Source organism: Dama dama, chromosome 5 (assembly GCF_033118175.1).
Source record: "Dama dama isolate Ldn47 chromosome 5, ASM3311817v1, whole genome shotgun sequence".
Lineage (NCBI taxonomy): Eukaryota > Metazoa > Chordata > Mammalia > Artiodactyla > Cervidae > Dama > Dama dama.
In genome coordinates this window covers 93,736,171-93,747,779 of record NC_083685.1, presented here as the reverse complement: position 1 = coordinate 93,747,779, position 11,609 = coordinate 93,736,171, and the positions used below count along the sequence as shown (strand labels likewise).

The 11,609-nt window shown below is 52.3% G+C and overlaps 1 protein-coding gene across 1 annotated transcript; it reads left to right on the top strand.

Annotated features, from left to right (window-relative positions):
• The first annotated feature begins 3,102 nt into the window (after positions 1-3,102).
• CCDC92B (coiled-coil domain containing 92B) lies at positions 3,103-11,416 on the top strand. Its single transcript, XM_061143121.1, has 3 exons — positions 3,103-3,247; positions 7,832-7,879; positions 10,815-11,416. Exons 1-3 carry the CDS (start codon positions 3,118-3,120, stop codon positions 11,414-11,416), a joined length of 780 nt encoding a protein of 259 aa, XP_060999104.1. The 5' UTR covers positions 3,103-3,117.
• Positions 11,417-11,609: the final 193 nt, after the last annotated feature.

Here is an 11,609-nt window from a genome sequence, read left to right as displayed (position 1 = left end):
CTTGGCAGAATTTGCTTCATTGCAGCTGTAGGACTGGAGTCCCCGTTTTCTTGCTGTCAATCAGGGACCATCCTCAGCAACTAGAAGCCTCGCTCAGGTCCTGCTGTAGCTTCCTCCATAGGCTGTCTCACAGCTGGGCACTTTTTCCCTTCTAGTGTGCGTGCCTGCTCGGTCACTTAGTCGTGTCCGACTCTTTGTGACCCCATGGACTCCTCTGTCCATGGAATTTTTCAGGCAAGCATACTGGAGTGGGTTGTCACTTCCTACTCCAGATCTTCCCCACCCAGGGATTGAACCTGTGTCTCTTGCATCACCTGCATTGGCAGTAGGATTCTTTACCTCTGAGCCACCTGGGAAGCCTTTCCTGCTTCTAGGCCAGCAGCCAAATATCTCTTGGGCTTCAGATCTCTTCCTACTGCAAGAGCCCTTTGAAACTGCCTCACCTAGAATAATCCGAATTTTTTTTAACTCAAAGTCAACTGATTAGAGATATCTGTAAAATCCTTCACCTTTGCCATATAACCTAATCACAGGAGTGAAACCTGTCATATTCACAACCCCACCCACACCCAAGGAGGGGGGATAAGGTAGGAGAGTGTGTCTTCCAGGGGCTTGGAATCTTGGGGACCATCTTGGAATCCTTCTTGCCACAAGGTCTCAGCCTAAAATCATTTCCACAAGGATACCTTCCCTGACTCCTAATTTAAACTAGGTCCCACTTTATATTCTTACACTTTACTCTGCAGATTTCTTTCATGGCTCTTATAGGTTGTCATTTTTAACTTATTTGGCTGCATTGGGTCTTAGTTGTGGCAGGCAGGAACTTAGCTGCATCATATGGGATCTTTCATTGCAGTGCACAGACTCTGTGGGCTTAGTTGGTCCTTGGCATGTGGGATCTTAAGTTCCCCAACCAGGGATCAAAGCTGCATCCTTGCCATTGCAAGGCAGATTCTTAAGCACTGGACCACCAGGGAAGTCCTTATTATTTGTTTGTTGAATGCACCTATTTATTTGTTTGTCTCCTCTTCACCCTGTGAGCTCCATGAGAATAGAAAGGAGGAATATCCTTTTGTTCATCACTGTGTCCCTGTACCCAGCACAGTGGTTGGTAATATTAGATCACTGAATGAATGAGTGATGAGCAAATGAGCAAATGTGGGCAGGGATTAACCTCCTCATACATTAGACAGAGAGGAGAAGGGATGAAGCATTGATTGAGCCAGGTCCTCTGCTAACTGCTCTATAATTTCTATTTTCATTTCACCCTCACAGTCATCCCAGGACTATTACTATGAGTAGCCTCATCTTATAGAAAGGGAAAGCAAGGTTGAGAAAGGTTAACTTTCTTGCCCAAAGATACATAGCAGGGAACCGAAAGATCTAGGATTCAAACCCAGGACTGTTTTCAGTGTAAATACTGGGGAACTTCTTTGGATTCAAAAGACTTGGTTGGAGAACCGGATCTGCTGTCACTTACTGGCCATGTGAACTGGCACAAGTCACTTCCATTCTGAGTCTGCTTCTTTGTGAAACGGAGGTGGTGATACCTACTGAAGGGTGGTTGGCAGAAGTAAATTAATGTGCATGACGTTCCCTAAATATAGCAGAGTGGTCAGTAAATGTAACCTGTGATTCCCACAGACCAAAGAACGCCCCCACCCAGCTGAAATGAAAGCTCACTTGGTTGGATTAGGAAAGCCTTGGAGGTACAAGGAAAAGGGGCCCCGAGAGAGGAACCTGTGAATGTGAGGTTCTCATTCTCAGTCCTGCTGGCTGTGCTTCTGCCAGTGACAGTCTGGATTTGCAGAGGCTTATCAGAAATTGGGTATGAAGGAACCGTTGCTGAACAGAGCAATCCATCAGCTGCTTTTCCTCTCTGCTGGCCAGGCATTCCTAGGGCAGGTGGAGGAAAGGCCTCCACAAGCTTTGCGAGTCCCTGGCAGAGGAGACATGAGCTCTGAGTCCTGGACATCAGAGGTCTGGGCTTCTGCCCTCTGCCTCCTGTTTTTGCCCTCTGCCTATGCTTTCCCAAGACGCTGGTCATCACAGAAGAGACTCACAGGGAAAGGGGCAGGGTCAGAAGAGGGAGTGCTGGAGAGCCAGGCCACCATTAGGATTCAGGGATGTAAGTCTTCCTCTCCCATCAGAGTATCAGAGCTTCCACCATAGATCTACTCCTTGGGTCTCCTTATCACACTCCCCCACTCCCCTTGGGAAAAGGGCTTCTACTACCTGCCTTTAGCCCACAGAATCAGTGTGAGTGAAACATTTATCAGACCGTCCTCCTCTGTGACCTAGAAGAGCCCAGAGCCCTGGGTTGAGATTAAGTCAAAGAAACGCAATTGAATTGGAGGAGGGTTGTGCTGTAACCATCAAGTACGTACTCAGGCGCTCAGTCATGTCCAACTCTTTGCAACCCCATGGACTGTAGCCTACCAGGCTCCTCTGTCCATGGGATTTTCCAGGCAAGATACTAGAGTGGGTTGCCATTTCCTCCTCCAGGGGATCTTCCTGACCCAGGGATCGAACCCGCATCTCCTGCATCTCCTGCATTAGTAGATGGGTTCTTTACCACTGAGTCACCTGGTAAGCCCTCTAACCATCAGTCCTGCCAGCTGATGGTTGCCCTTGAACTTGAGGGATGGCAGAGCTGGAGACGGTTCAGGATTCTCCACAATCCCCTAATTTTACCCAAGAGAAAACCAAGAGCCTAGAGAAGGGGAGGGCTTGCCTGAAGTCACACAACTGGTTAAGAAGCAGACTAGAACCCAAATCTCTGTCTCTCTTTACTGACTTTGCTGCTCTGTTGAGATATAGAAGAGGCTAATGTTCCATGGGGGCAAGGAACTAAAGTCATTCCCTCTGAGCCTCTGGTTCTTCATCTGTTGAACAGGAATAATGATACTTCCTGCCAACACACCCGCTTGCTTCGGAAGTTTCAGTGAGTAAATTCAGGGGACCTGACTTCAGGGGCAGAATCATCTACCTGCCACAGCAGGACCCCAGATTGAAGGAGATCATTGAAAGGATCTGAAGGTGGACAGGGTGGATGGGCACAGAAAATGTGGGTTCACCTTGTTATCCTCCCCAGGTGGGGCCCAGGCCTGGGTTGCCATGGATACCGTGTCCCTGGAGCATCAGATCCAGAGCGTGCAGCGCCACATCAGCTTCCTGAAAAAAGAGCAGATGGCCCTGCTGCGAGACCTGCACCTGGAGATCCTGAGGCTGCAGAAGCGCTGCTCAGGTGAGGCCTGGAGGGGTGAGGGGGGCGGCTGTCAGCAGCCGCAGCACCGTCTCTGATGGGGTGTCTGCCCTCAGCCTCCCTAAGCCAGGCACGTGTTCATCACCCCTTTCTCTTGGTGAAGAAACTGAGTCTTGGGGAAGTGAGACACACGGAACGTGCAAGCACCTCCCAGCCCTAAGAAGCCCTCAGTCTTGGACTTCCCTGGTGGTTCAGTGGTTAAGACTTCATGCTTCCACCACAACGGCCACAGGTTCGGTCCCTAGTTGGGAAACTAAGATCCCACGTGTTGTGTGTCATGATCAAGAAATAAATTTATTAAAAGAGATACACAAAAAATAAAGAGGGCTGACAGTTCATAGGCAGGTTCATGCTCAGCTTGAGGCGTAAGTGATGAGGAGGCCAAGTATTCCACACTGTCCCGAGGATTAAGCACTTCCTCTCCCTGAGAGCTGAGTAAGATTTAGACATGCTGAGATATTATGGGGCAATGAGAATGGAGAAAGCTTTGCAAAGGAACGGCATGGCAACATCCAGAAGGTAGAAAATCAAAAGCTCATAAAAAGTTCTGTTTGACTGGATTACCTACCCTCTACTTAAAGCTGGTGGGATATATAGCTGGAGCCAGAACATGGAAGACCTTGACCAATATCAGGATGGCTAAGAAGTTTGGCCTGTCCTCCTGGGTAGTAGGGAGCCCCTGAAGGTTCTTGAGCAAACTCATGCTACATTAAGAAACTCAATCCAGCAGTTGTATGGCAGATGAATTGGTGGGAGAGGGAGGCAGGGGGACTAGTGACAGGTCCAGGGGAGAGATGAAGGGGGATGGAAAGGGGAGAACCAGTGGGATGCAGAGGGACCTGGCAATCAATCGGATTTGTAAGCAGGACAGAGGGAGGCGACAGGGATGATGTAAACCTCGTGCCTGACCTCTACTCTTGGACCTCAAGTCTCAGCTGTGTGGCCTTCTCAGAAGTTTGGCTCTGGCCCAAATGCTCACCCTGCATCTTCAAGTGTAGGCTTTAGAGCCAGTGATTCAGTGTCTCAGCTGGAACATCCCAGTCTCATCATTGTACAAATATGTAAACTGAAGCCCAGAGACAGAGAGTGAGAATCACAATGTATCAGAGTCAGGATTAGAACCTAGGGCTCCACACACCCAGTCGTGAAGCATCTGTGGCTTTTTTTTCTGGACACACCACGCAGCTTATGGGATCTTAGTTCTCTGACCAGGGATCGAACCCTCGCCCCCTGCAGTGGAAGCACCGGGTCTCAACCACTGGACCACCAGGGAAGTCCCCTCTGCTCCTTTCCACCCATCCTCTCCCCAGCATACTCAGATTTCCACCTCCCTTCCCTGCCCTACTCATGGGAGTCTCCTCCTTCCCCAGAAAGAAACTGAGGCTCAAAGGGCTTGAGTGACCCACTGGGCTTCTCACTCTATGGCACAAGAAGCCACCAGTCCTCACTTTCAGCCACCACAGTCCCCTCTAGCTCCATATACTGCTGTTCAGCTGCCACCTGCCAAGGCCAGACTTCTTGTCATCTCCCCCAAAGCCTGGCAGGCAGCAGAGGCCAGCCCTTGGGGGCATGGATGCCCTACACCGTCTCATTCCTGCCTGATGCCACTTTTTTACTGTAGTAATGACATTAAAGGGATATTGACACGAGTGAGCCCTAAGACCCTATAGCTCTTTCTCTAATTTCTTTTTGCTTCATAATTATTCTGAAGACCTGGGTCCTTCCACGCAGGACACAGGCCAGGATCCCAGGAAAATGGGTTGCTGTCGTTCAGTCACCAAGTCATGTCCGACTCTTCACGACCCCATGGACAGCAGCATGCCAGGCTTCCCTCATCATCTCCCGGAGTTTGCCCAAGTTCATGTCCATTGCATCAGTGATGCCATTCAACCATCTCATCCTCTGTAAGAAAGTGTAACAGGCAGGAACAGAGGGCCCTCAGCCCCCACCCTCCTTCTCAGACAAGTATGGGCCTGCAGCCTCTTGGTTATTGATTAAGGAGATAAAAATAACTCTGGGCTGGCCTGGAGCAGCCACTCCTGGGGCTGAAATGACTGAATAAGGCCTTCCCTCCAAGGGGTGGAGGAGAGAGGAGGAGAGGAGAGAGGACAAAGGAGATGTTTTTAAAAAGAGATTAAAGAGGGATCCAGAGAGTGGAAAAAGGATAAGAGTGAGAAGGGGCTGGAATAGGAACCAGGAGGGCAGGGCTTAGGGAAGAACCTGCCCAAGAAGGGGTGATAATTCAAAATAAAGGGGCTTGAGAGGTAGGTGGGTGTGTTCTGGTTGGGAAGGTAGCTTGGATGATAATAAGAGCTGACTCAGCTAGACTGAGCCCTTTATTTCTTTTCTCTTAGCAAAGAATCTTCCCGCAATGCCAGAGACCCAGATTCGATCCCTCGGTCAGGAAGATCCCCTGGAGAAGGAAATGGCAACCCACTCCAGTATTCTTGCCTGCAGAATCCCATGGACAGAGGAGCCTGGCGGGCTACAGTCCATGGGGTCTCAAAGAGTCAGACACGACTGAGTGATGACCACTTTCACTTTCATAGGTGAGAAGACTGAGGCACAGAGAGGTGTTGTCACTGGCCCGAGGTCACGCAGCATGTCTGACCTCACAGTGTGCGTGCCTGCTAAGTCACTTCAGTTGTGTCCGACTCTCTGTGACCTTATGCACTGTAGCCCACCGGGCTTCTCTGTCCATGGGATTCTCCAGGCAAGAATACTAGAGTGGGTTGCTGTGCCCTCCTCCAGGTGATCTTCCAGACCCAGGGATCGAACCCACGTCTCTTGCATCCCCTGCATCGGCAGGTGGGTTCTTTACCACTAGCCGCCTGGGAAGCCGGTGCCCTCCTGCATATTCATCTAAACCACCAGGACTCTGGCTGGAAGAGGAGCAGGGAGGTTTGATGGATGAGGGAGTGGAGCCCAGCTGGGATTCTGTCTCCCTTCCCCCAACTCTGGTGGTTAAAGGCTACGGAGAAACAAGCCCACAGGCAGTTAGTAACAGAGCCAGAGTCCCTTAGGCTACTCCCCAGACCTAGTCCAGGGTCGCCCCTCCCCCACCCCCCGGGGTTTACATCCCAGGGCCTCGGAGGAGGGGCCAGGTTGGCCCCGGGAAGCCCTGGGGGAGGGTCAGGCTCTGGTCACAGCAAAGGGCCCAGGCCCTCCAGGCTTTCTCTCTCCTGGAAACAGCTGGCCTCCCCAGGGAAGGCACCTCCGGTAATGCCCCTGCTATCTAGAAGAGCCTGGTGAGGGCAGCGAGGAGGGGCGGGCGGAGGGCCCACAAGGTGAGTCTCCCTCTGTTGGTACTGCCGGACAGTGGACCCGGGGATCCGCTTCCTTCCCCCACCCCCACCTTCACACCTTCTCCCTTTGGGCACAGACAGCGTCCCTGCAGGTACACGCAGGTGCGCCTGAGAGGTGCCCTCCGTCACAGGCAGCTGCCCCTCCTGGGCTCCCTCCTGCCCCTCTCCCAGCCCTTGAGCCCTGATGGAGTTGGGATGGAGTGGAATGGGGAGTGGGCTGGAAAAACAATCAGACTCAGCAGGCTGAGGGGCGGGGCATGCTGGGCTCGAAGGGGTGGAGACTGGGGACAGGCAGGGGAGGAGACTGCTCCTGCACTAGTGCCCTTGGGGGGCCCCTTGGCTGCCCTCAGCACCAGGCTGACAGCCACGCAGGCTTTGCTTCACTAGGTGGCTCCGTCCTCCTTGAAGCTCTTCTCCCTCCCCCATGGAATGTGGCAAAACCAGGACTTAGCAAGGGCACAGCAGTACTGGCTGTGAAACCAGTGGAACACGTGTGTCCTATTGGTAAATACCCTGAATCCCCTCTTAGTGTCCCCAGGCAGCCCACCCAGGACACTCCAACCTTCCCAGACTAACCAAACCATCACCACAGTGGGAGGTGAGAAATGTCTGTTTGTTTTGTTTGAATTGGTGGGTCTGACTCTTTGCAACCCCGTGGACTGTAGCCCACCAGGCTGCTCTGTCCATGGGATTTCCCAGGCAAGAATACTGGAGTAGGTTGCCATTTCCTTCTCCAGGGGATCATCCAGACTCAGGGATCGAACTAAAGGCTCCTGCATTGCAGGAGGATTCTTTACCGACTATGCCAAGTCGGACCCTACCCAGACCCACCAATAGACACTGAAAGGTCTGTGCCCTGGACAACAGGTGTCCCCCAGACTGGCTCTGATTGGTTGGCATGTTAAATATTTGTACATCACCTCTGGAAAGGGGCAAATACTCCCACCACCACCAGCCCCAAAAGCAAGCCTTCGTCCCACAAGGGTTGAACTAATCCCCAAATTCAGGACACAGAGTTGGAAAGATCTATTGGAAAGATATCTGGACTTAGAATCAGGCAGGTCAGGTTCAGGTTGTGCCTCTGACACCTCTCTTTCATTTCTTTCCCTCTGGGCTGCATTAAAATAGGTATGGGGGTGGTTTCAATGGTTTCTGAGCATCCTTATTGCCACTTTTACTGGGTTGTGATTTTTAATCTCACACACATACTCTCTCTCTCTGTTTCTAACACACAACGGCCTTTTCTTATCTCTGCCCCCAGAACTGACCCATGACCTGGAGATGAGAGAGGCCCAGTCGCACCAGCAAGGTAAGAGAACAACTGGTCACCATTTCCCCCCGACTTAGGACCCATGCCTTCTCCATGCCCAGCCGAGACTTGGGGATAGCCTCACATGCCCACTCAGCTGGGTGGCCTTGTGCAGTGAACAGCCAGCACCACTGTACATACACACATGCCTGGTATCCCTGTCTCCATCCAAATTGGGAAAATGAAAGCAGGAAGGATATGGTTTCCAGGAAGTCCAAGTGCCTGACTTCATTCCTTTGTGACCCACCTCCCCAGTCTTCCCATCCTTGTGCAAGTGATTCTCACGGTCAGTGTGCACACTCGTCAAGATTCAACATGATGGCACTAGGAGGTCTTTGACTTCAAGGAACTTAGTCTAGAGGAGGAGAAAAGAGACAAGTGCACATTAGCAAATTCTTCATTTTACAGAAACAGGACTTCTTGCGAGTGTAGCGGTTCCACTAAAGTGTTTGTTTATAGATTATCACTTCATCCATAAAATGGGAGAGGTGTGGGGAGATATCATTCAGTGAGTGTAGAGTTTCAGTTTTGCAAGAAGAAAAAATTCTAGAGATCTGTTGCACAACAATGTGAGTATATTCTTAGTACTTTAGAGCTAAAAATGGAAAAGGAAATGGCAACCCACCCCAGTATTCTTGCCTGAAAAATCCCATGGACAGAGAAACCTGATGGGCTACAGTCCATGGGGTCCCAAAGAATTCAGACATGACTGACCGACCAAGCACACACATCCTTAAGATGGTAAAATTAGCTATTTAGTTTTTTGCCACAATTAATTTTTTTAAATGGGAGGGATTGCATTGTTCAGATCTTAATCCCCAGGTAATATGACCTCTGAGAACTAGGACTGGGTGTTACCCATTGCCTTCCAGTACAAACACGTTAGAGAGGGACTCGGTAAGTGCTTGATTTAAAATGAACCACAAAAGTAGCATTTGTTTGACCAGAAGGGTTTTAAGAATGGACTTTTTGCCATGCGGATGTGCTGCTTATAGATCAAAAGCTACATGACCAAGAGTTAGGCACAGGAAAGGCTGGAAGGTTAAGGTAAAATGTTAGAAGCCCTACAAATTACCTGCATGTTCATGCATAAAGATCTAAATACTTATGAACTTGAACTAATTCTGCCCACTATAAGTGGCAGTTGTGGGCAACCTCTTGGTGCCTAGTGCTTGGAGGAAGGGGAGGTGCATTCCCGGATATCAGGAAAGAACAGTTGCCTGAAAACAGTAGCTTTGGGGGCCTCCCAGGTGGCTCGGGGTAAAGAATCTGCCTGCCAATTCAGGAGACGCAAGAGACACAGGTTTGATCCTTGTGTTGGGAAGATCCCCTGGAGAAGGAAATGACAACCCACTCCAGTATTCCTGCCTGGAAAATCCCATGGACAGAGGAGCCGGGCAGACTACAGTCCGTGGGATCGCAAGGAGTCAGACACGACTGAGTATGCACTCATAGTAGTAACTTTTACTGTACCTACTGTCCTTCCTCTGAAACGGCTTTGGGGATCATCTGGACCCCCGTGCCTTGGGTTGTTGCTTTTTTTTTTTTTTATAAATATTATTATCTGGCAGCACCGGATGTTAGTTGCATGCAAGACTTTTTTTTTTTAAGTTGCAGCATGCAGGATCTAGTTCCGTGACCAGGGATCAAACCCTGGCCCCCTGCATTAGGAGCAAAAGAGTCTTACCCACTGGACCACCAGGGAAGAGTTCCCAGTGCCCTGGTTTTTATCCTCTCTCTCACTGGGCCTAAGAGCTATTTTTCTGTGTTCTCATTTTCTAGGAAAATCACTTGGGGATTCTCCTATCCCCTCTAGAGTCACTTTTTACCTTCCCTTAGTCACCTTTCGGCTACTGATATCCCCATACTCACTCACATGTGCCAGTCTTGGGATACAGTCCTGGCTGAGATGGAGCTTATGATTCAGGGGGCAGGAGTCCTCAACCGTAGGGGTGTATTAGAATCACCAGGGAAGATTTAAGAAGCACCAGTGTGCTGGTCCAACCCGGGGAGAGTCTGATTCAGTCTGAATTTGTTAGGGCCCAGGAAACTATTTTTTTAAACTCTCTAGGGAATTCCCTGGGGTGGTCCAGTGGTTAGGACTCTGCACTCGCACTGCCAAGGGCCCAGGCTGGATCCCTGGTCAGGGAACTAAAATCTCACAAGCTACAGTTTCAAAGGTCAAAATAAATTAAATAACGCTTTCTGGATGTTTCCAGTGTACATCCAGGTTTGAAACCCAGTGCAGTGGGCAAAGACAAACAATGAACAAGTAAAACGTGTAATAAATGCTCTCTTTAGGAAGGAAGCAAGGTTCACAGCACAGACTCACCTTTTCCGCTCACACTCCCAGTTCTTTCAGTCCCTTGTTCCTGTGTGTCTCTCCTGCCACAGGGCTTTTACACAAGCTCTTCCTTCCGTGGGAAGCATCCTTCTCTTCTCTGTTCACTACTTAATTCCCATTCATCTGTCAGATCCTAGCCTCGTCATTTCTCTGCTGAGAAGCCTTCTCCGATTAGGTCACAGTCTCCTGTGACAGTCGTGGTGTTGGCAGGTGTCACACATGCACCTACACATTCTTTTGTGATTATGTACCGTACATCTCCCACTGTGCTTACTGAGAGCTTCGTGAGGAATTATCCACCCTATCCGCAATCCCCAACACGACGCACAGAGTCAGGGCTCAACAAATTGTCGTGGAGTGAATAATTGGTCTGGGAAGGGTTTGCTCTTAAGGGCTGGACGGAAGAGTTTAGAGGCTCGGCCAAGCAGGAGGCAAGAGCTGGGAGGGGGAAAAAGGTAGGCGAGCAGGAGTGAGCCCGAGCTTCAGGGACCTGCAATCGGGGAGGTGCGGGGCTTCGCTCTGAAGATTGGTGAGTTGCGCAGGTGCGGCCAGGCGGGGACCCTCACTCTCCCCTCCCTCTCCCCTGCCCAGAGTTGGCGTCCCGGGAGCTGGAGAGCAAGTGCCGCGCGTTGGAGTCGCAGCTGGCCGAGCGAGCAGCGGCCAACGCGGAGCTGCGGCGGGAGGTGGCGCAGCGCGAGGCGCTGGTGTCGGCGCTGCGCTGCAGCCTGCGCGCGGAGGAGCGCCGCTTCCTGGAGGAGCTGCGTCGCCGCAGCCACCGAGCCACCGTGCTGAGCACGGAGCTGCAGAAGCACACCGAGGCGGCCGCCTACCTCTCCTGCCAGCTGCATGCGGCGCGCCAGAAACTGCAGACTCCGCGCCCGGGGCCCGGCGCCGCCGCCGCCACCGCCACCGCCGAGCCCCGGATCCGCCGGCGCGCACAGCGGGCCCGCCGCCAGCCCGCAGCCGAGGCCGCCACCAAGGGCCCGGGCCGGGACTGGGCGGCCTGGGAGCGTGCGGCCGGCGTCCCGGACGACCTCGATGCCATGCCCGACCCCGCGCTCTTCCTCTACGCCCGGAGGCCCCAGCGGCCCGGTGGCCGCAGCCCACGTCAGCCGCCTCCCCAGGAACCCCCGGACCAAGCCGGCTCTCCGGCCGCGCCCCGCCCACCCAGTGCGCCCGCGGACCCGGAGTAGGCGCGGGGCGGGCGAGCGGGCGGCGAGCCAGGAAAGGCTGGCCCGGGTTTCGACTCAGCTCGGGCCAGGGCGGATAGGGTTGGGGCGGGTCCCTGGGGCCGAGGGAGCCAGTCCCTCCCGCAGGGAGCGGGCGGAGGCGGCCCCTGCTCCCCCGCGCGTTCCAGCCGCCCCGGCCTTTTGTATTTCCCGAGGC

Excerpts from the sequence above, each read along its gene's own strand:
- CCDC92B (XM_061143121.1), top strand. The coding sequence starts at position 3,118 with ATGGATACCGTGTCCCTGGAGCATCAGATCCAGAGCGTGCAGCGCCAC. Across the intron at positions 3,248-7,831 it reads GCTGCAGAAGCGCTGCTCAG|AACTGACCCATGACCTGGAG; the intron begins GTGAGGCCTGGA and ends CTCTGCCCCCAG. Across the intron at positions 7,880-10,814 it reads GGCCCAGTCGCACCAGCAAG|AGTTGGCGTCCCGGGAGCTG; the intron begins GTAAGAGAACAA and ends TCCCCTGCCCAG.